We start from the raw sequence: 23,649 nt of genomic DNA, 5'->3' as shown, positions 1-23,649 counted from the left end.
ATGATTGAAATTTTGGAAAATCACCCAATATCTATCAATAATTTTTTATTTAAATTTATTATATGATTGATCGTATGAACCTTAATTTTTAACAAATATCTAGGGTGCTTTAAAATTTTTAAAAATCATAAGGACAGATAGGAAATTTTAAACACATATTCTTTTTTTTTAAATTTTAAATGTATAAATATTAATTTTAATTTAAATATGTTTGGATTTGAAATAGATAAAATTTATTTTTTAATATATGTAAAAAATAATAATTCATCTTACACCTAACTCCAAACTTAAATAATATATTTTATATATATTAAAAATAATAAATCATCCAAGCCTAACCATAAACCTAATTCCAAAACATAAATTGTAGGAAAGGCATTCCAAAGCACGGAATTAAAGCAAACCTAAAAATAGACACGTGACATTTTTTTGTAGTCTTTAACCCTACTTTTATATATAATAATTTATTTTTTAATACATCCAAAAAATAATAATTCATCCTGCACCTAACTTCAAACCTAAATAATATAATTTATATACATTTAAAAAATAATAACTTATCCTAAGCCTAGCCCCAAACCTGACTCCAAAGCATAAAATTGTAGGAAAAGCATTCTGAAGCACAGAATTACAAAAACCTAAAAATAAACATGTAGCATTTTCTCGTATCTCGTAGCTTTTAACCCTACTTTTATATATATAATGATAATGATTATAATGCATTCAACCTTTGACTTGAGGTAAAAAAAAAAACCTTTGATTAAAACATACTCCATTTAATTTTTTTTAAAAAATTAATCGTTTCAAGCATTTTATCTTTTATTATATAAAAAAATACAATACAATTTTTTTATTTACAAAGTATGTTTTTTGAACTGATTATGTACCAATGTGAATTATTGCAAACGCAAAACTATTTTACTTAAAATAATATGATTATAATTTATTTTTATTGCAAAAAAATTAGTGTCAAGTTTATTAAATAAGAAATCATTTAATTGGAGAGATGAATATATTTTTCAAATTTAAAATTTTCTTACTAAAAGATTTTTTTTGGTGAGAAATAAAGTATAATTTTCTTAAATTTAATTAAACATATTTTCTTATTCATTACAGGAAATTAAAAAATGATTTGTTAATAAATTATGGACATTGGCGTTTGATACAGATATTTTATATTAAAAATTGATATATGGTAAACAACCAAAGGATTGTTAATAAAAAAATTTAAAAGATCAAAACATTTTTTGAAAATAATAAAAGTAAATAAAACGTCAAAATTTATGAGCACCAAACAAAAATGAACAGAGATTCCCATTTTAGTTTATCTGATTAGAGGATCTTTTATCGAGGTGATTCTTTAATCTTAAGTTAACAAGTCCACAAAAAAGAATGGTAACAAATATTTTGGTCTCTGGAGTCAAGCCTGCCATTAGTCCATTAACCTCCGGGGCACTTTCGTCATTTCATCCAGCTATCGTTTCACAAATAAAGGATCCTTTTTCAGACGGAGATTGATCAGAAAGAAACACTCCGAGATCTTTCTTCGTTTCTCCGGTTTCGATTCCTTCTATTTCCTCCGCTTCTTGTATATATATCTTTGCTCAGGCGTCCCACCACTTTTCGAGATATTCTTCTCCCTCTCGAATGGCGTCCGAAAGCTTCACCGACAAGAACGTCGTCTTCAGAAAACTGAAGGCGAAGTCCGATAATAAGGTCCTTTCACGAAGAACCTCTCTGGTTTCCTGTCTTTTCGCCCTTTAATTTTATGTTTCTCAATGTATCCTTTTCTAAAAGCTTGTTGAACTCGGATTGTTTTTGGCTTTGCGAGATCGGATTCAGATCTGCGATACGAGTTTTAATTTTGCTTGGTTGTGTTACAGATGTGTTTCGATTGTAATGCAAAGAATTCAACTTGGGCGTCCGTCACTTATGGGATTTTTCTCTGCATCGATTGCTCGGCTGTTCATCGCAGTCTTGGTGTCCACATAAGTTTTGTGAGGCAAGTTGATTTTGTTGCTTTCTTATAATTTCTCTAGGAGGAGGAAGGGATACTTTTTTTTGTTAAATAAATTGTGGGTGGGAGACTGGGAGTTATTCGTTTGTTATAAGAAAAGAAGATGTCGAACGTTTTTGCGCCCAGATGTCAAATTTGGGATTCCATAGGGTTTCTGTGCTTCCTTTGCTGACTATCTATTGGGATTGGCACGTGGAGCAGTCTTAAGGAGTCAATGCCTTTTACGCTTGGATGAGCAGAATCCGCTGATGGGTTTAGGATAGCGCAATACATTGCTGAATGATCTCAAGTAACTTTTTGAAACTTGAATGATAAATTGAGTTGCATTCAGAAGCTGGCCATGAATTTTGAAGTGGGAGAACTATTTTTAATCCAGGAAGAATATAATTAAAATCTTGGCGGACGTTTTTGTTTCAAGGAACATTTATAGGTTGTCAGAAGGCAAATGACAGCAGTGTGCAAAACGTTGATTTTTGTGGCTAGTTGGCATAGCTATGAAGGGGTTTACAGGGAAATAATAATAAGATTTTGTTTGCCACTGGCTCTAGGCTGAATGGGATTTGTTGAAGATTATCTCTTTTGTTTTGATCTTCATAACAGGTGGCATTCATTTAAGGTTAGTTATTTTAAAACCTCTATATCATATTGCCTTCACTTGCATTATTGAATTAAGGAATCTTGATCTGTGATATGAAGCCATTCTTTGTTACGTTCTTCAGTTGTCCTATGTGAAAGGGATTTAGAGTCTCGCAGCTAATTAATTACTTCACTGAAAATAACGGAAGTCAGCCGGGAACATTCCAGATCTCTGTGTTTGCTATTCATTTGAGTCAGAAAATAAGGTATATTAATAAGATCATGGTATTACTTGGGTAATGAGTAATAGCTGACCTTTGCATGGCTAGATTGAAATGATTTGCATTTAGAACACTAAATTTATTTCCTTGTGATTCTGAGCCTTTGTAACTGTAAGTTTTCATTACCTAGCTATTCATGAAATTTTACTCCACGATCAAAGTAGAGGAAAACGGAGGAAGCATGAAAGAAGGAAGGGCTTAGTCCCCCTATAATCATATGCCTTTTTTTATTTTTATTTTTTTTTATGTAGATCTACGAATTTGGATTCATGGACCCCTGAGCAACTGAAAATGATGAGCTTTGGAGGAAATAATCGTGCACAGGTTTTCTTTAAGCAACATGGTTGGACAGACGGTGGTAAAATAGAGGCCAAGTATACATCTAGAGCTGCAGAGTTGTATAGACAGATTCTTTCAAAGGAAGTTGCTAAAAGCATGGCCGAGGAGGCTGGTTTGCCAACATCACCTCTTGCTTCTCAGCCTGCACAAATTTCTAAAGGACCTCCCGAGGTTAGAACGAAGGAAGAACCAAACGAGAACACTGTACGGAAGCCAGAAATGCCTGAAAGTTCTGCATCACCTAGAGCTTCGCATACAATCTTTTCTTCTTCTGTAAAGAAGACTATTGGTGCAAAAAAGCCAGGGAAGAGTGGGGGTCTTGGTGCCCGGAAACTTACTAAAAGGGTATGTAAACCATGGGCATTTTTTGAAGGGGAACGTTTAATGAATTCTTGGTTGATCATTATTTCATTCTTTAGTACGCACTGGAGATATAATTTCTTATTAAGGCTCCAACATAAAATGCAGCCAAGTGAGTCTCTCTATGAGCAGAAGCCGGAAGACCCACCTGCTCCAGTTTCTTCCTCAACAAATAGCAGTTTGCTTGCTGGGCCACCCCTGACATCTCGGTTTGAGTATGCTGATGATGTCCAGTCTTCTGATTCAAACTCTGGAGGGTCACATCTAATTAGTCATGTGGCTCCACCAAAGTCATCAAGCTTCTTTGCAGATTTTGGAATGGATAGTGGTTTTCCAAAGAATTACGGATCAAATTCCTCAAAAGTGCAAGTAAGCAATGTGCACTTGATTATTCTCCAACGGATTTTAATTTTTCTGTGTTTTATGTGATACACAAATAACCTCCTTTTTGGTGGGTAGGGGGTCTTGAGGTTGCGCACCTTGAGACAAGTGCTTATCACTCCTGTTTTATATTTTTCTCGGTCTTGTCAGGTTGAAGAATCTGATGAAGCGAGAAGGAAGTTCTCAAATGCTAAATCTATTTCTTCAGCCCAATTTTTTGGGGATCCGAGCAGAGGCACAGATGTGGATGCTCAAATTACTTTGTCGAAATTTTCAGTATGTGTATCTATTATTAATAAATTGCTGGTGCATTTTGTATTGTATATATTAAACATCTTGGCCAATGTTGGGTGGTTTCTTTGATAACAATTTCAATCTTTTGATTTCTTAAAGCCATGTTAACTGATTCGAAAACAAAAGCTATTCTAGAGAATAGTATCGTCTTCTAATGGGATCGCAGTTGTCTATTTTCCCTAGTTTCTTATTTTTTTGGGTAAAATCCATTTTCTGTAGTTGTGATTGTAGAAACTATTATATGATATAATCATGTTCTCCTCTCATTCACTCAAGTTCCCTTTTTTATTATTATTATTATTATTATCCAAAAAATTAGCTAACGCTAGTTTCTTTCTGATATGATGAGTGTAAAGCTTCAAAGTAACGTTGAACCTCGCTTGGTGTTGGCATTTTTATCCCCTCTTGAACCAAATTTACCATAGCATGGAAGAACTTAGCAAATAATTATCCTCGTTAGAAAGTGCTGTTACACGGTGATGCTGCCTAATTATCCTACTGTTGTTTCTAGGGTTCAGCTGCCATCTCCAGTGCTGATCTTTTTGGCCACTCGGATGACAAATCCTCCATTGATCTTACTGCTAATGACCTCTTAAATCGACTGTCCTTCCAGGTATGATTTAAAATTTTCTGCATCGATAAGCATCCTTCAAACCGGGTTTCCCCCCCACCCTTATTTTTGTGTTTGTCCAACAGGCTCAGCAGGATATATCTAACATTAAAAATATTGCTGGAGAGACTGGAAAGAAGCTCAGCTCCCTGGCCTCCAATTTGTTGACGGATCTTCAGGACAGAATTCTGTAATTCTGTATGTTCTGTATTCGACCAGAGAAAATCTTTGGAGTCTGTAAACAATACCAGCTAGTTATGTTTGAATGTAACAGAAGAGTTCAATCTTTAATTGTACATTTTTTTGGGTAACAAGAGTAAGATATAACTTTCAGGCTTGTGGAAGGTCTGCTTTTTATATGTAGCACAGGTATTTTTGAGTTGCCAATATGATTAGATTTTTTGTTAGGCAAATCTCACGCCAGTTTGCAACGGATTCAGAGATGTCATGCGTATCAATTAGAGAATGGGTTTAAATTTAATCCTTTACATTCTTCGCTTTTGATACCCTGCGTGTAGAAAAATCTAGTTTTCATCTCTGTAGAAAAATCTAGTTTTCATCTGATTTTGCAGTTCTCGCACTCTATAGGCACCATTTTTCATGGCGTATGAAATATTAATCATCCTACTATCACTATTATTATTCAGCAGTAATTATTCTTAGCTACGTATTTTAGTAACATAATGATATCTTGCATTCACCTGTCTCACTTTATTTTATTTTCTATTTGGTTCCATTCGCCAATCAAGTCCTACGGATTGAATAATCCGACTGCTTAAGTGCAATGGGAACCTGATGTCTACTGCAAAAATCAAAATCAATGACATACTCGGCATATATCTTTCTCTGCAATTCATCGCCATCATCTCTCACATTGGCCATGCAAAACCTTTGCCTCAAACAGCCTCCCAATTCCATACAGCAATCAGTCCACACCACCACCCTCATCATCAACGTAAACTTCACAGCCATGAAGAGGATGGATAGAAGCAGAGGCAAAGAAAATTAAAACTACGAATAATATTAAAGCCCCTCAAGATCGAACTTTGACAACCCTTATCTTATGCTTTGAATATTAGGGAGATATCTTACGAGTTCAATGATATAATATGGCAGAACTGAGAAAGCTACGTCTTACTGAAAAACTCAGTATTCATTCAAATCCTCTCAGGAGTTCAAGCACCACAAGAAAACAAAGTGAGCTCAAGTTAATGAATCATTCCGGATAATGTTAAGTCAACCCAACATGAATTCCCAGCCAAAATATGAAATATAACTCATTTACATAAAAAAATGCAATTAAAACAAAAATTAACATGGATTTCCGACCCATATAGGATTTAGCAATCCATTTACAATAACTCGTATTGTTAAGTCAGCTCATTTACTAATGCTTGCATTACTTCCTTGATTCTTTTATCACTAGCTCGTATTGTTGGGTAAGAACATTGCAAAGAATCCTTGAAAACTTGACCCTGATTTGCATCACCAACCTTTTAAATGCCAGTGAGTGGGAAAAGATGGCTAGGCCACTTGGGGTAGGCGCGTTTATATAAATTGATACATACAGTATCATTTTGTTGCAGGACCCCGTTGAAAAGGCACTTCATTGTCCCTGAGCGAAAAAGCCAGAAAATCGATGAATGTCACATATCTAATATATACTAGGAAAAAGAAAAGGGTACAAGCCTAACACGTATGAAATGCACAACATGAAATACTCTCCACCCTAAACAAGAAAAAAAGAAAACGCTAAAACCCTCGATTCACAGAATGATGGATTATTTTTTCAAGAATTTTCTTAATCATTCCAGTACCCCCAATAATTTGCACGAACCGCTCCTCAAAAGAATAATTTCAAACTAGTTATACCATTACAGCACATGTAAGCTCTTGCATAATCTTCCGAACACAAACTGCTGATATGCCAATGATACCAAAATACCAAAAACCGAAAGTAGATACAGAATGAGACAAGATAACAACGAAGGACACAAGGATGTCCTGATGAAAAGCATGGAATGCCTAAGTAAAATCCCTTGACCGAGTATCATCTGTGCTAACATCTGAGATGACTACATTCTAAATTCTCAAAATAATATTTATGAAAAAATCTCTAATTTAAGAAACATACCATGTGTACCAACAGGCTCTTTTATCCGCCCGCGAAGACCGCATTTGGTATAGAGTTCTACAGGCTGCAATCACCATCCATATTGAGGATGTCATGTTACAGTGAAAAGGCAAAATGTAATTTCTTGGGGTGCATGTGATAGACAAATGGAGATAAGGATATACGCGCACGCATATATACATATATATATATATATATATATAGAGAGAGAGAGAGAGAGAGACTCTTATCTACACTAGAATTCAAGCAAAATCCAAGTTTCCGTAAACTGGGCAAACATTTTCTTACCTTAAACCATCTAACGTCCTCAGGATTATAAAACATGTGTTTCACAGAAGCTTTACGTTTTGATACTCTTTGGGGGTAACTACACAACAATGTAACACTTCAAATATCAGAAACATACATTGGTCTGATCATTTCACAAACTACACAATAGATAATACGACCAACCATTATTATCACTTTTTCTTGCCAGAGCCAGTAATTTCAAGATATCAATCAGATGATCATAAAAGAATACAGAGAAAACATACCCTGTTAAAATAACTCTCTTGAGAATTATCCTATCTGGATCAATAGTTTTCAGTGAACCAACAGCAGCCACTGCAAGCTTTGCACCTTCATCAACTTTCTTCAGCATTATCACAGGACGAGGAGGAAATGAAATTGGAGCATAAATTGAAGCAACAGAAAAACGGCCTGGATGAAGAAACCGCTCCATCTTGTTCTTGTCTGTATTTATGAACTCAGAAGAGAAAACTGGCCTGCACAGAAATTATCAAGTATCAATTACCTCAATATCATTACCTTAGAGAAAAATACCACAATCTCTGAAATAAAATACAATACCGGCCAATAAATTGGCGAAATCCAACATGAAATATTAGTTCTTCCTTGGACTTGATGGGGGCGTCATATGTATCATGCTTCTTCACACTGCAAAACTCAAGTGACTTCAGTTCTTGGAAAATTTAGAAAGAATACAAGCACTAGTTTGGCTGAAAATAAAGAACATAAACCTATGACTTAAATATTTAATAGTGGAATTAAAAAAATTGAAAAGTGCAAGAATACCTGAAATGAAGAAGAGATAATTTTGACTCATGCTGCAACAAGCCACATGCTGTGATAGGGACTGATTGTGCTAGTTCGCAAAGCTTGGAAGCAACTTCACAGGGTACATCCATAATATGCAATCTAGCATATGAACCTACTGGAACATAATTTTCCCCGTTTTCTTGCTCCATTTCCAATGCTCTGGCAAGGACATGTTTTTGAGTCTTTTTCAAATTGTCAAATGCAAAAATTCTCCCATACTCTTGAGGCAGAGATTCCTAGTATAGTTAAAGAAAACATCAGGATTTCAGCTTTCAAAGGCTGGATAGAAAAGTATAAATAATCTAAAATGCAACATATATATATTATATACTTTTGGATCCCATGAAGAAGTCCTAAAGGACTTGAGTCCTCTATACTTGGCAAAACGCTTCCTAGCAGGAACATCCAATGGGGTATCTACTTCATCAGGAAATTCTGTAATAAGACATGCTCAATAAGAACCAGATCATCACATCTAAACAGAATAAGGTGGAGAATAAAAATAAAAAGCAAATACGAGTTTATGTAAATGCATCTCTTTCTGTCAAGTGGTGGCCAATGTGACCAATAATACCAAAGATAAAGGAAGGGAAAAGCAAATCACCCTCATCAGCAGCATGTGCTTCTTTCATTTCCTTAAGTTCATCTTTTATCTTCTCTCTAGTCATGCTATCTTCTTCCTGCAATATAGCAAAAAGAGACCATTTTTTGCTGATAAACAATAAGTATATCATTACAAAATGTCACTTGACAGGTTTACAAAAGTTAATGACACCGCCAGAGGTTAGGACTACGATACTAAAGCTCAACAAATTGAACTATACATAAAATCACAAACAAATTTGAAAGTCAAATAAATAATGCATGTAGATTACATGTGCAAGAATAACTGATGCAACAGAAATTTCAAAAGGGCTAAGGTTCCTCTGGTACACTCAATATAAGCCTGGCTAGTTAAAAGCTCACCATCATCACTGAATCACTATCCAACTCTTCCTCAGAATCTCCAAATTTCAGGGAAGTTTCATCACCATCAAAGTCCAGGTACTTATTTCTCTCCAGACCGGGAAACCCATTTTCCTCTTCATCCAACACCATGCCATCAACATCCTCATTGTCACTGTCTGATACCTCCTCATCACTATCATTCACAATCCATGCAGCCTGAAAATTTAAATAAAAAAATTGCATTTCAATCATTAAATAAGAGTTGTTTGGCAATCAGTAAATCACAAGAAAAAAAGGCATCATGAAAAATACTAGAGAGGAACGAAAGACACTCAAATAAGAGAAGCCATAAACTCCAGACCTGATAATCTGAAGTGCCTCGAGGGAGAGTCCTCATCCGTCTCTGTTTTTTATCTCTATCAGCTTCAGCCATTTCAGCCTCTGTTGGCCAAGTCTACTAATAAGGAAAAATGTTAGAAACAGATCACAGACCAAAACATCAGAACAGCTTCTAACTAAAACATAAACCTGGCTTGTTCTTAAGGCAAATAACGTGAGCAAATTTCCTTTCAAACAATGAGAAAACTTGCTCGGGGCCAAGAAGAGAAGACAAGAAGTAACTGATGGCCATTTTGGATACTTATCAAGGACAGGATGACTTTTTTAGGATTTCGCTTTCACCCCAATCTGAAGCTAACAAAATCATCAATAGGGAATTTTTACTAGGCTGACAAACTAAACTCAGAAGACTAAGGAGCAAGCAGGTTAAAGTCATATGGTTGAAGGCAAAAACTGATGAAAAATCTAACACTCTTCCAGAATAATTTTATTACGCCTTGAAGAAGTTGAGAAGCAATGAATTCTGGTTTCTAAAGCACTAAAATAATGTTACACCAAAAAACTAGTGTCAGTAAACTACCAAAAAAAATTGTATTATATTCTTTCAATTATTCAAAATCAAGGTCAAAAGTCAAAACTACCAAAAATAGAGTCCACTTAATAATGGCAGCGACAAAAAACAAGGACTATAACAATGGCCTCATGGCTTAGCAGCATGAGTTTCACCCTTAGTGGTGATAGGTTGTGGGTTCAACTCCGCTGGCCCCTCAAGCAATAGCTTGCCCCAACAGCATGGAAATTAAACAGATAATGATTAGCCATCACGGTAATAGTTAGAAGTGACACATGTAAGCAGATAATAAAACGTTAAAGAGACTTGAAATAATAGAAATGAGAGTCATATCCACCTGTTCTCCAGCAAGAGGGTCAGGAATATTCTCAACAAGTAAAGGCTCTTGTTTAAGGGGATCTGGAACCAAAGAACCAATGGCCTAACAAATTAAACAGAAAAAAGGGAAGAGATAAGCAAACAAATAAACTTCAAAGCATAGAAAGCTAATGGGAAAAAATTATATAAAGCCACAAGATTTAAAGAGAGGGAAAAAAAAAAAAAGATTGATTGAGGCATTGAGCAGCATGCTTATGATGCATATCGCTGCAACCAAAAACTCAGGGATGTAAATGATAATCAAATAAAGGTAGGCTTTCAAACTAAGCTTAAATTGATGGGTTTCCTGAAAATTCTATTGTTATATATTAAATAGAATAATCATTAAAGGCATAAAATAACTTATAACTATGTAATGGAGGATAAAAATAGACTAGGTAAAGGACTGCAAGTTATTTGCAGATATAAAAGATGGGATTAAACAAGTTGTAGTATCTTAATCAAGAATAAATTAGGATAAGAATTAGTTATATTTTATGCATATTATCATGTTTTAACAGCAATAATTTGTTTGGATTTTATAAGGGTCATCATTTGTTAAATTCATGATACTTTGTTAGGACTTTCCTATTATCTTGTATTTTGAAATGCATCTTTTGAGCTCCATAGAAGGCCCTTACTAGATAGGTTTAGGCTGTTCTGATTGATTGATTAATAAAATTCTATCAGCTCTTCCTTTTTTTCCTTTTGTTTTCTAGATCTCACTCCTTTCTTCTCCCCTTTCCCCTCGTTTTTCCTACTCCCAACCCCTTCATTTATGATTTCTACTGCTACAATACCACTTCACCATACTCAAGAGACCATCATAATGTTAAAGCTTCAATAAAAACATGACATACAGATCAACAAAACTAATTAACTAAAATTGCAAATCACCTTCAATATCCTGATGAATTTGTACCTAACTGAAATCATGTAAGCTTCACATACGTTTGACCTAATCAGCATCCTAACAATCTCTACCACATCTCTGTTAACCAAAATATTTTTTTTAATTAAATTAACTCCCCTCTACTCCATTTTTAAAGTCACAGATCTTGCTTTCAAACCACACCTTCAAATGTAAAAGATAAAAAGGTTATAGTTGCAGAGACTGTCTGGCTTCAGAAAAGTGATAAGCATAAAGCAAAAGAGGCCAGAAGATAAGCAGTAAACATAAAAGATGGAGGGTCAAAAGGTATGTTAGGAGTTCTCAAAATACAATTAATGCCATTATTTAAACCCCATCCATTATCTCTAAGAAGAGTCAATACCTCTGTATTATTCACTTCATCTGAATCCATTAGGTCCTGCTTTTTCCTTGAATTTAAAGGAAAGGGATCATTGAGAATTTCAATTTTACTCAATTGGAAATCTCCTGCACCTGAAACATGAACCTGAGCCCAAACATAAATAAGTCAAGGCATCTGATAAGTCAGTGAAATTAAAATAGCAAAGTCATGGACATGCTGATTACCAGTTGGTTCACTGAAAGGCTGTGACCTCGAAGATAACCGGTAAGAAGGAGGGTGCATTTCCCTGGATTTCCATTATCAGAAAACACATCTACCTATAATTCAAGATGGATAAATAAAATCAACATAAAGGACTGAAAAATGATAACTCCAATTAACATATGGATTGGGTTACACAATGAAAAATGTAATGATAACATAGCAAACATCTTCCAGCATCCTCCTAGTCTCAAAATAATGTCCCAGCATGATGAAAAAAATCAACATCAGTATCAGTACCACTATACAACGTAAAATCTCTGGCAAGGCCCACTCTCTACAAGTCAAAAGTGTGCCTTATATCTAAACTCCGCACAATACACAAAAGACCCACCTAGATGCACATATAAATAATTATCTCACCTAGCTTTATCACTTCCAATGACTTTTTCTTTTCTCAAATAAATTATATGGCTACTCTTTCTTTGTTAGTTCAGACTTCAGAGATCAATCAGAATCAGTTCAAACCTTATGAGCCATGAGGTAAGGCTGTTGAGTTCGCCAGTGAAGAACCTTAAGCCTCTGCTCTTTGAAGAGCCATAAGAACTGCAATTGTATCATTCAAGAGGGAAAAAACTTGGATTAGAACATCAAAATGGGCATATCATGTCATATGCTGTAAAATGTTCTTACAGGTAAAACTGATCTATTGCAGCCAAAACACTGGATGAAATAATTACCTTGTGCAGCTCATCCTTTGTATCAGCTGGATAAAATTTACACTCCTCTGGAAATTCTGAGGCAAGACTGGATATACAGCTCTTCTTTGCCTCATGTCTATGTTTGATTTCAGAAGGCAGATCCTAAAAGAATGTAAAGAAAATTTTCCGCACAAACATGCATAAGGACAACCCAGTTAAGTTCTCAAGGAAATGACAATAAAATCAAGTAAGTTGTTCTATAAAGTTTGGCAGATATCATCTACCCTAACTTACACGAATGAAGACAACAGTACTTGGCAAACCAAGAGACCTAAAGACAGAAAGGCATTGGTCTCCAAATGAATCAATGTAGTAGGAATCACTTTCTGCATATAAAGAGTTTGGAGATGCCACAAAAGCCATCAGATCAGCAACCTATGGAATAAATAGAGTCAGAAAATACTCAATGCTTCACACTTCAAGCACCATCAAACACATGAAACAAAGAAAAAAAAAAAGCAAAAATTAATACCTTTGCCATTTCAATGCACAATTGCAGATCACCGTGAGGTGCTTTTAGTACCTAGAGTATAGAATATTTGGTCAATATAAAATTATTCTCCATAACACATCTAAGAAAATGACTTTCATTCAAATAATCAAATTTCATTTACTAATTATATTCAGAAAATACACTTGTTTCCCATGCATAGGCTCATGTTTAAACATGTGAATGAATACCTTCATAACTCTGTGCTGTTCTATGTAGATTACTAGTTTACAACGAAGCAGAAAAATTGAGCATTTTCATGTGCAAATATGCAGCAAAAATGTAAGACTGAGTACATTAATACTAGAGGTATAATAAGATGGCATTATGACATACAGTTACTCTTGTCCTATATTCAGGACTTGCAACTGTTCCTGACGCCACTGCAACTGCTTCTTTAGATAGTAATGATAAAAGATCTTCAGCAATTGAATCTAAATCCACAGAAGCAGAAAGCCCAAACAGAACCTGTCATCCATAAAACAAAAGAACATTCTAGCAATGCACTCAATACAGTTATGTAGAAATAAATCAGAACAATAAACCAAATTAAGATTCAATATCTGATGTCAAATTCACTTCAACAAAAATACAGATTGACTCACTATTACTCTAGGAGGATTTCTTGATCCACTAAGTTCTCTTCTTTCTTTCATAAGGGCTGCCCTTTTCTGGTCACGTATCTGAATTTACAAACTATGTGAGGCAAATTTAACACGGAGAGAAAGAAATAAAGTGATAGAATAAGAGACTGAGAGACAGATAGAAAGAAAGGTTACCATTTTACTTCTCTGTAATCGAGCTGCACGAGCTCCTTTGACATTACTGCACTCTGTTTTTGCAATCAAGCTCTTTTCTAAAAAGATCCAATTTTGCAATGAAAAAAAATTAAAGATCTCTGTCAGTTACTTTAAGTGATAAAATGAAGACTAAAATACCACCATGATTTTACATCAAAAGTCAGAAACTTCAGATGCAGAATCTAAAGTAAACTTGATTGGCACGAAAAATAAAAAAAAAATCCTGATTTTTATAAAGATGTCAGATTAACCAAACACCTTCACAAAAGCTTCAACAAATGCCATATGGAAGAAAAAAAATGGCTACACTCAATAATAACATTTAATCGGGGAAACATGTAAAGCAAAAACTCCAAAGGGAGAGTAAGCACAGTATATAAACCTTTGACAGAGGTTCTGTGTTGCTGTCGAGAAGACTTAGAAGAGAAGCGGGACTTGTGGCGCTTATTGATTTGATCCCTGGACCCTCCCATGCTGAACACAGTTGTGAAATCCTAGTGACCCCGTTTGGAACCAGATTCAGAAGAAAATCAGCTAAATTTTTATTAATATATTGAATTTGAATCTATTTGTTAAGTTCTCCTGTTTGAAATTCGAAAAGTCCCAACATTCATGGAACTCAATTAAATCACATCGTTTGGATTGCATTTTAAACGCGTTTACTTCAAAATCTGTAATATTATCCAATGAGGAAAGAAAATTCTGCGACAATAACATAAACATAGTAAGAGGCATGTGCAGTAAAAGAGCCGCGAACTGATGGTTGGACATATAAACAATGAAAAGCACATATGAAAAGGTTTTAGTAACCACAACCATCACATTGTAACTTTTCAAAATCAAAGAAACCAGTAAAACACGATGGGGTTCAGGGTGGCAAAAAGCAATCCAGTAGATACTTAGAGCAGAAAGAGGAGTCCGAAAATGCTCAGAACCATCTGCGGAGCGACAAAGCTCATAGATGAAAGATTAAAACTAACTAACGATGAAAGAGGGAGGTAACCTTTCTCCGTTGGGGAGGAGAAAACAGTGGCTGACGGCAGATGGTGGCAGAGGGCGACAGCGTGAATAAGAGAGACGTGCAATGAAGCGGAGGAGCAAGGACAAGGGTTTTTCGTTAGCGCCAGCACGAGGAATGACCGAATGAGGGTCTATTTGCAAAATTAAAAATTATATTTTGGCAAAAAAAAATCTAAATTATTTACTGATACCGTTATATAAATGTCATTATTTGAATTTCAATTAACAAAAATTCATTATAACAAAATTAATTAACAAAACATGATGATATTTAAATAATATTTTTAAAATTAATTTTGATAATTAAAAATATTTAAATAATTTTCATAATCAAATGAAAAGATGGAAGAAATGAAAAATATTTAAATGTTAATAATTAATTTTTAAATAAAGAAAAAACAACTTCTCCAAAATGAAGTTTCGCAGGCCAAATGAAGATTTGCAAAACTAAAAATGTTTAAATAAACTTTTTACAAAATTATAATTTTGATCTTAAAATTAATTTCAAATGGGAATCTAAAGTTCTAAACAGACCGGTGTCATTGATTTTTTTTTTTTTACCTTGAGATTTTTTTTTTTTACGAGAATACTAGAATCTAAACTTGTTATTTTTTTCCTCTGATTTGTCCATTAGCCCTTAGAACATGGTGACATACTAAAAATAATAATCATAATAAACAGTAAACATTAAAATCTGATCCAAGTTTTGTCGTATTGTGATATAAGAAGATAACAGCATATTAGTTCATGCGATATACTTCTGACCCAAAAAAAAAGTTTATGCGATATACATTTTAATCAAATAACAAATAAGCACATCATATATCTTATTATTATATTAATAATAACTTATATAATAATTAGGTTTTATAATAAAGACTAACCGGATCCTAGAATGAGGTTTAAGAGATACTCCATTTATTTAGAAACGTAAGGTATTTTTTAAGATATTGAATATTTAGAATTTTTTAGTTGTAATCATCTAATTATTGCATTTTTCTTAAAAGTACTCTTAATAAATAAATTATCATATTTATTTTAAAATAAAATATTTTATTAAATAAAGATAAATATAAAAAGATTGTATTAATTTTAAAATAAGTGAGTATTTTATTGAAGAGTGAAATTTGATTAAAAATACTTTATATTTTTTAATAAAGGAGTAGTATATTTGAAATTGAATTTTTGAATCAAAAGAAGTTGGTCTCTCTCACAATATGATAAATAAAGTTCAAATTACTATAAGGAGAAGTATTAACAAGTTAAAGTAGCTCAAGTAAGATTTTCTTTGATAGAAGCACATGTATGCATAGCATACAATGGAATTAGCCAAAATATAAATTAAAAGATAAAGAGTCTAACTAACTGAGAATTAACTTAAAAACAAGGAATAAAAGAGTAAAATGTCTTAGGAATTCTTTCAGCTGAGCAATGAGCATCCTCACTTTCTTAGATGGAGTGTAACGTTTCTTTGAAAGTGTAAAAAATGGTGCAATGTGTACATTTCCAAGATTCTCTCATTTTAAGCTATCTTTTTCATTTTCTTTCCATTCCTTTGTAATTTAATGGATTTTTGAGTTATATAATCCTTTTCATACATACAAGGGCCAATTTGTAAAGTAATTATATAATTCTTTTTAATTCTAAAGTAACATAAATTGAAATTATTTTAAAAACGGCTGGAAAATTAAATGAAAATAGGAAAAGAGATGAAAAGAAAAGTTCCAAGAGCATGCTTGATACATAATAACAAAATAAAAACAAAGATGCTTGCTTTAGATCCCTCTTCCACGGCTGAAATTTATGTTGGGGTCATGAAGGGGCATGCATTGTGAGGTTAACGGAGAAGACTAAAATCTGTGTTAGGTGTCCCAGTGCAAATTCTTTTTCTTGTTTCTTTTGCCAAACAATTCTGATTCGTGAATCATCATTTTGCCCGCAAAGCTCTTTGACTATTATACTCTAGCACCATCACTATTCTTTGATCGTCGTCATCCCCTGTAGTTTATCTTTGTGATAGTCAGTATATGTCATCACTGACCTCAGAAACGTCCTAGCTAACATATTTAGTGACGATCACAATATTCCACATGGCTGACACGGGGAAACAGGATCTCTTCCTCACCTTCTATATGTACACATATATATTTGCCCCCAATTTGCATCCAGGCGGTGATACTGAAATACATCCTCACACTCTCCAATCACTAAAATGACCGCACCATCCATGCCTCGCGTTAAGCTTGGAACCCAAGGCTTTGAAGTAATTTTCTCTTACTGTGTCGGTATCATCAAATGTAATCTTATTCTTCATTCGCATAATCTTCCAATTGATAGGTTTCGAAGTTGGGATTTGGCTGCATGGGACTAACTGGTTACTACAATGAACCTCGTCCTGATGAGGCTGGCATCTCTGTTATCAAGCATGCGTTCAGTCAAGGAATCACGTTCTTTGATACTGCCGATGTTTATGGTGCCAATGCTAATGAAATTCTTGTTGGCAAGGTGAGCAAGGACGTCCTTCCTGATTTTTGGTTCTGGTTTATCAAAGAGACTCTGCGTCAAATTTTACTACTTTTGTTGAGCAGGTCCTGAAGGAGCTGCCTAGAGAAAAGATACAACTAGCAACCAAGTTTGGTGTTGCAGAAGCAAACTTCTCTAATTTCCAATTCCAGGTAAAAGGTACACCTGAGTGTGTGCGTTCATGCTGCGAAGCCAGCTTGAAACGCCTTGGCATGGAATACATTGATCTTTATTATCAGCACAGGGTGGACACATCAGTTCCTATAGAAGACACGGTTAGTCATTTCTGCCTCAAACATAATTTGTGAATGTATAGTTCTATTATAGCGTGTGTTGCAGTTTAATACACTATTAATAATGAGTTTGTTCTGTTACAGGTAGGTGAACTGAAGAAATTAGTGGAAGAGGGAAAAATCAAGTATATTGGGTTATCAAAAGCTAGTCCAAATACAATTAGGAGGGCACATGCCGTTCATCCCATCACAACTCTGCAAATAGAGTGGTCTCTCTGGACTCATGACAGTGAAGAGGAGATAATTCCTCTCTGTAGGTTGGTTCTACTTCCTTTCACGACTCTTTATTCATAGGAAGTATATAACATGAACGGTATCTTTAATTGCAATCCCGTTGAAGAGAGGGTTAATAAATAACCAATGCTATGCCACTGTTGTGTCCATGTTTATATATATTGAATCAGTGTCTCTGATAATGAGTTCACCTCTGTGATGTGGACTTTTGCTACAGAGAGCTTGGTATTGGAATTGTGCCCTACAGCCCTATTGGCCGTGGCTTCTTTGGTGGCAAGGAGTTTTCGAAACTTTGCATCCTGATAGCTGCCTGAGACATAAAATAACTGTGTCTTATTAATTTCCTTTTCAATTATTCGTTGAAAGATAGTTTAGTTTGTTTCTTTAAAAAAAAATCACAAATTCTGTCCTTATTGTACAACAATTTGGATTTCCTCACTTAAAGAACGATGGTTTTCTGATAGTTACTTTACATATCAGAACTCACATCCTCGCTTCCAAGCAGAGAACTTGGAGAAGAACAAGAAGATATATGAATGAATAGAAAGCCTGGCAAAGAAGCATCAATGCACTTCTGCTCAGTTAGCTTTGGCATGGCTACTCCATCAAGGCAATGATGTTGTGCCTATCCCTGGTTAATATATGGCTCCCAATACTCCTCTTTAAACTCACTATCTCTCAATTACTGTCAGAGGAATAATAAGTCTATGTTTTTCTTGTTTTGTCTGTCTAAACAAATCAATATGCAGCGCTGCTTATATCTTTATTGGGGTAATGGTACTCTAGTCAAATCATATATGTTGTTGGTTAATGAAGGATGAAAGGCAAACTTTATGGTTGACAAAACTGGAATGAGATTCTTCTAGAATAACCCATTATTCTGCATAATTGCACCTAAATCTCTCTACAAACTCAAAGCATGAAATAATGTGTGGTTTCAAATTCGGTGTTAAAGTAGCACGTCGAATATGAATATAGGTGTTGCAACATGAGGTATGTGCATTAATTTTGATTGTGTCAACTATTCATATATAGTAGAGTTATCGTCCATCTATTTTGTCCTAATCGTACATGTTTTTGTCATCTAACATGACTTTTATGGATCCTTGCAGGAACAACAAAGATTAACAACCTAGATCAAAATATCGATGCCTTAGCAGTGAAACTTTCAGATGAAGACGTTAAAGAAATTTCTGAGATAGTTCCCATTTATGAAGTGGCGGGCGATCGTTACATTAATAGACTAGACAAATTTGGCTGGAGGATTGCGAATACACCTCCAAAGGATTCCGGGGTCTCAACTTGAAATTGAAAGTTCTCTTCACTTGGGAAATGTTGTAGTTTGTGTACTGAATGCAATCATATCTGCAAGCATGAATGAGTTATTAATAGACGCTGCTATAATTCGTGTGTAAAACTTCAATGTATTGGAGTGATTAAAGATGAATAATAGCCTGGGTTGGCTGAGGGCGAACCTTAGTAACATACCAAAAGGTATCAATTATTATAATATGAATATTGGACTTGGCTTCGCATGTTCACATGATCTATATGTCACGACTTTCCTCAGCAGAAGCTACTTAGCAATATGTAGAATATAAAAATAAAATTACAAAAACTAATCAACTAAGGACGCTGTGTGTATAGTCAAAGTATCGATGATACCAACAATATCAGGTAGCATATGAACTTGAAGATTGTAAAGAGCTCTATAACTCTAGTCATCTATAGCTGGCATGATCTAAGTTCTAACACCTCTTGCCATAACTTTGCCTATAGAATCCCATAATGTGTAATCTCTCCGTAAATGACAGTAAATTGGCTATACGCTTGAGATATACGACAGCACTTGATCATAATCATTGAACTCAATAAGGATGTTCTTCGCTTTCTAGAGCCAAAATCAATAAATCTTAGCTTGAGTCTTGAGATCTCTACGTTTCTGTATGTGATACATGTTAATTGATAATAGGAAAAATTAATTCCCCAGTCCTTATAGTTTTACCTAGTTTTTAATCAAGTTTTTTTTTTCTTTTTATTGATCCTTATAGTTTTCCCCGTGAGCTCCATTTGTCCCTCTCCTTCAAAATCGTTCACCAAAGAACAACGCATACTTGACTGCCATTAGAGAAGACGGGGGTGGCAGACAGCTAGATTAATGTGGTGGAGACGCTGAAGATCAAATAAGTGATGATAAAAAACCTTATATGTTGATCACGTTGATGTTGGTACATCATCTTCTCAGTTTCATCGAGCGTCGCCATGGGCATTGATAAGCAGCTCAGGCGAGAGTGTCGTCGTTGAGTAAAGCTAGTTGGTCGATGGAGTACCCTCTATTCCCATCTTCTTTGCTTCTGTGGTTGCCATATTTCTGCTTGTTCACTCACTCACTCTCTCTCTCTACCTTGTGTATAGTATCTGGGTTCTCCCAGAAAAATCCCGATTGTGTCGTGCTCATGGGCTCCAAATCCATATTATATTCCACCCTATGAAGACCATCAAAACACAATTCAGGGGATGTGTTCAAAATATGCTTGAATGATGAATATAGTATTGGAGAGGAAAAGAAGTTGAAGCACAAACTTACCTTTAACGCCGGAATGGAAAATACTGAGGCCAAGCCAATAGGCAGAGCCATTAATGAGGGTGAGATCACAGACGTTACGGTGATGTTTTGGCCAAATGTTCTTTAGAGCAGTCTCCTGGGCTTCATCTTTCACCTTTACAAGTTTCTTGTTCTTTAATTTTTGGTAGTTAGTGTTGTTTTATTGTTTTCTCTATTTAAAAGAAAAATAGGAAACCCTCCTAGCGTCTTCTTTGGCGCCAATACCAATACTTTCCCCCCATAATCTCTTCCTCGGACCAGCGCAGAGAAGATCACGCACTCGCTTCTCCTGCTTTACCCTTGTATACTTGTTCCCAAATCCCAAGCACCAAAGCATGTGAGCACGAGTCACTCTAAAACATGCTGCTGCTGCTGAGCTCTCTCTCTCTTCATCACACAAACAAAAACTCAGTATGGAAGAGGGAGAGCGAACGGCAGCCAACATCTTAGGTCTGTTTGGATTTCAGTTGGGTATAATAGATTATGAAAATAATTGATTAAGTGGTAGATTTTAATCATAATTGATTATGTTATAACGTAATCTGTTTGGATACTGTTTTTTTAAAATTGATTTTAACAGAATTGAAGATATTTGGATAATTTAATCAAAATTAATTTTTAACTATATAATTTAATTTTTAAATATCAAATATTAATTTTTTAAATATATAAACTTTAAATTTTATTAAGGAAAAAAAAAGAAAAAGAAGAGAGTTTAATTTTATTTTTATTAAATTATGTGCTTTCTTTGTAATTTTTTCCTGGGCCTGTTTTTGTAATTTTCTCCAACGTTTTTGACAAACTTTTGGCAAAAAGCGGACGAAGGGAGCTTCGGGAAAAATGCGCGTTTTGGCCCACAATCGATTTTTGATCATTTTCGACTGTTTGGATAGATTGACAAAAAAAATCGATTTTGGATCTAAAACGCGCGTTTTCTCCTTATCCAAACGGGCACTTAGCAATGGCAATCAAGCGTGCATTAGTCCCTGATGAATGATTTTGAAAGAGAGGGACAAACGGAGCTGACGAGGAAAACTCTAAGGAGTCAATAAATAAATAAAAAAAAACCTTAAGGATCTAGTTAAAAATACGTAAAACTGTAAGGGCTGGGAAATTAATTTTCTCTTGATAATATATATATATATATATATATATTTTGTAGGATTCCTCTTGAAAATTTGATGTTTTTTTTTTTTTCAGGCAGGAATCAAGAAGTTTTCAAAGCCCATTTACCATTATTGGAGATACACGATCTAGACCTATAACCCATAAACGTTAGGACATGCGGGCCACTAACCAACTCCAAGGTCCAAGCTAAATACATCATGCTGGCTTTTTTAAATTTTGATTTTTTTTATAGCACAAGTAGTAAGTTCAACTGACAACAAGGATTATCCTTCCTAAGGATTTAGGACAAATGATAGACTTTTAAAAAAAAATTGATCTCAAATTTTACCCAAAATAAAAAATTCAACCCCAAATACTTTTTTTATCATGTATAAATATCCTTTAAGGGGAGACGGTCCTATTTAAGGTATTGTCAAGTATTAATTATATAGTTATTTTGTTGAAAATTTGAATTTTAATTTGTCATGTTATAAGATATAAACCCTTTTTTTACATCCAACTCTTGTTAATTTAAAATAAATAGGGCAAGGTAGTTGTGGTAAAGAAGGCAGCGATGAGATTCTTTGTTATAAATGGCCAATGATGTCTCTACTCCATCTCTATCAAGTCCATTGCTTTCAAGATATTAAAGATGCCATCTTTTGCTATCATTTCCTTCAGCCTCATTCACCCGAATAATTCCCTCCCAACACGACGCCACACGTCCTGTCGTCCGGTGATCAAATGCAATCCCTCCCCTTTCCCGCACGTTTTGATTTTAGCCATAAATATACTCTCGCCCTTATCACTTTTGAGAGCCTTTTGTTACCCACCATGCACAATCCTTATTTGGCCCCATCTCGTTTGTTCGTCGTCTAGCTACTACTACAAATCTTTTACATTTCTTCAAGCTAGCCCGAGCGATGCTTAGGAATGTATATTCACTATAGATCTGCATGGTGATATATGAATGCTTGTATAGTTTTATGAAAACTTTAACCTCTCGACATCAAGGGTGTTTTAATTTGTAGGGATATAGGGTTACGTTTAATTGAGCGAGAAAGGACAAAGTGAATAACGGACAAGCTCTCACTGGGTCCCGTCGGGCAATAATGTTACAAATAGAAATTCACACACATTGCCACAGCAGTGAGATCAATAATCCGGATTCTTTCATATCAAGTTGTATGTGATAAGAGTTGATAGTGATGGATCGATGAGATTCACATCCGCGCAAATCTTCCTTTGTTTTACATGAAAATTTTTCATGCATGGAAACAGGCAAAAGAAGAGAAAATAAACTCTAACGCAAATAATCTCGTTCATTAAGGGGACTATTCAATTGTTTGATTACAGTCCAGATTTCAATTTTTATTTTAATATTCTCTTGTGGGTTTTAAGAGACATGGTGCACAAAATATAAATATTTTTCTGATTGTGTTAGTAATTCAAATTCAAGAATTGAAATTGGAAGTATCCAGATTTAAATTATCTAAATTAATTAATCAAGTGATAAATAGAGATCCATGGAGGGAATGCATTCTGAAAAAGAAGGGCCTACTTGCGAGACGTCAGTGATCATCATTCAGAATTAAAAGACAAGGCATGAACAACGTGCTCTTTTTTCTCAATGGTCGGCTTCTTGTCCTCTTGCAAACCCGTCGATAATTCACTAACCGATCCATATAACAACTAAGCAATGTTATGTTCGTGACAACTGCATTTAATTTATTTTCAAACAATTATGATTTCAAGTTTCCAATTGTACAATCGGAGGCGTATATTTTGTTAGTTATTTATATAAAATTACACTTCCCACCCCAATCCAATGGATAATATGTCTGTTTACAACGTGTGTTCACGCGCGCCCATTTGCGGTGTTAATTATCAATAAAAAATTCTTTATATGATAAAATCATTTACATGTAAGTAATATGAATATAGATTTTTTATTGTCCAATTAATTTAGATAGTTTATACATGTCTGAAGTGGTTTTTATTATGAATTAAAAAAATAAAATTGTTCAAATTGATTGGATGGTTAATGTTAAATT

At 34.6% G+C, this 23,649-nt stretch overlaps 2 protein-coding genes and 1 pseudogene across 5 annotated transcripts; 2 read left to right on the top strand and 1 right to left on the bottom strand.

Annotated features, from left to right (window-relative positions):
- Nucleotides 1-1,508: 1,508 nt before the first annotated feature.
- LOC129310274 (probable ADP-ribosylation factor GTPase-activating protein AGD8) lies at nucleotides 1,509-5,265 on the top strand. Of its 4 annotated transcripts, none has more exons than XM_054952083.1 (7): nucleotides 1,509-1,716; nucleotides 1,884-2,002; nucleotides 3,126-3,558; nucleotides 3,682-3,942; nucleotides 4,105-4,230; nucleotides 4,760-4,861; nucleotides 4,945-5,265. In XM_054952083.1, exons 1-7 carry the CDS (start codon nucleotides 1,648-1,650, stop codon nucleotides 5,050-5,052), a joined length of 1,218 nt encoding a protein of 405 aa, XP_054808058.1. In that variant the 5' UTR covers nucleotides 1,509-1,647; the 3' UTR covers nucleotides 5,053-5,265. The 4 variants fall into 4 exon arrangements, with proteins under 4 accessions (XP_054808058.1, XP_054808059.1, XP_054808060.1 ...); XM_054952084.1 differs by lacking the exons at nucleotides 1,509-1,716; nucleotides 1,884-2,002 and adding exons at nucleotides 2,020-2,633; nucleotides 2,737-2,859; XM_054952085.1 differs by lacking the exons at nucleotides 1,509-1,716; nucleotides 1,884-2,002 and adding an exon at nucleotides 2,020-2,633.
- Nucleotides 5,266-5,992: 727 nt separating this feature from the next.
- LOC129311900 (uncharacterized) lies at nucleotides 5,993-14,946 on the bottom strand. Its single transcript, XM_054954385.1, has 22 exons — nucleotides 14,817-14,946; nucleotides 14,196-14,307; nucleotides 13,793-13,869; nucleotides 13,619-13,696; nucleotides 13,350-13,481; nucleotides 12,996-13,046; nucleotides 12,758-12,898; nucleotides 12,503-12,625; nucleotides 12,291-12,368; nucleotides 11,786-11,878; nucleotides 11,583-11,705; nucleotides 10,289-10,372; nucleotides 9,403-9,495; nucleotides 9,060-9,257; nucleotides 8,698-8,773; nucleotides 8,425-8,528; nucleotides 8,070-8,329; nucleotides 7,845-7,931; nucleotides 7,529-7,759; nucleotides 7,281-7,359; nucleotides 6,993-7,056; nucleotides 5,993-6,473 (listed from the first exon to the last, which is right to left on the bottom strand). The coding sequence occupies exons 2-22, from the start codon at nucleotides 14,284-14,286 to the stop codon at nucleotides 6,355-6,357; spliced, it is 2,382 nt and encodes a 793-aa protein (XP_054810360.1). The 5' UTR covers nucleotides 14,287-14,307; nucleotides 14,817-14,946; the 3' UTR covers nucleotides 5,993-6,354.
- Nucleotides 14,947-17,032: 2,086 nt separating this feature from the next.
- LOC129312000 (probable aldo-keto reductase 1) lies at nucleotides 17,033-19,406 on the top strand (annotated as a pseudogene).
- Nucleotides 19,407-23,649: the final 4,243 nt, after the last annotated feature.

The sequence above is a fragment of the Prosopis cineraria genome, unplaced genomic scaffold (assembly GCF_029017545.1).
Source record: "Prosopis cineraria cultivar Desert tree isolate PC_DT_omini unplaced genomic scaffold, ASM2901754v1 PC5, whole genome shotgun sequence".
Taxonomy (NCBI): domain Eukaryota; kingdom Viridiplantae; phylum Streptophyta; class Magnoliopsida; order Fabales; family Fabaceae; genus Prosopis; species Prosopis cineraria.
The sequence above is the reverse complement of the archived record's forward strand: the minus strand, read 5'-3'. Positions and strand labels throughout refer to the sequence as shown.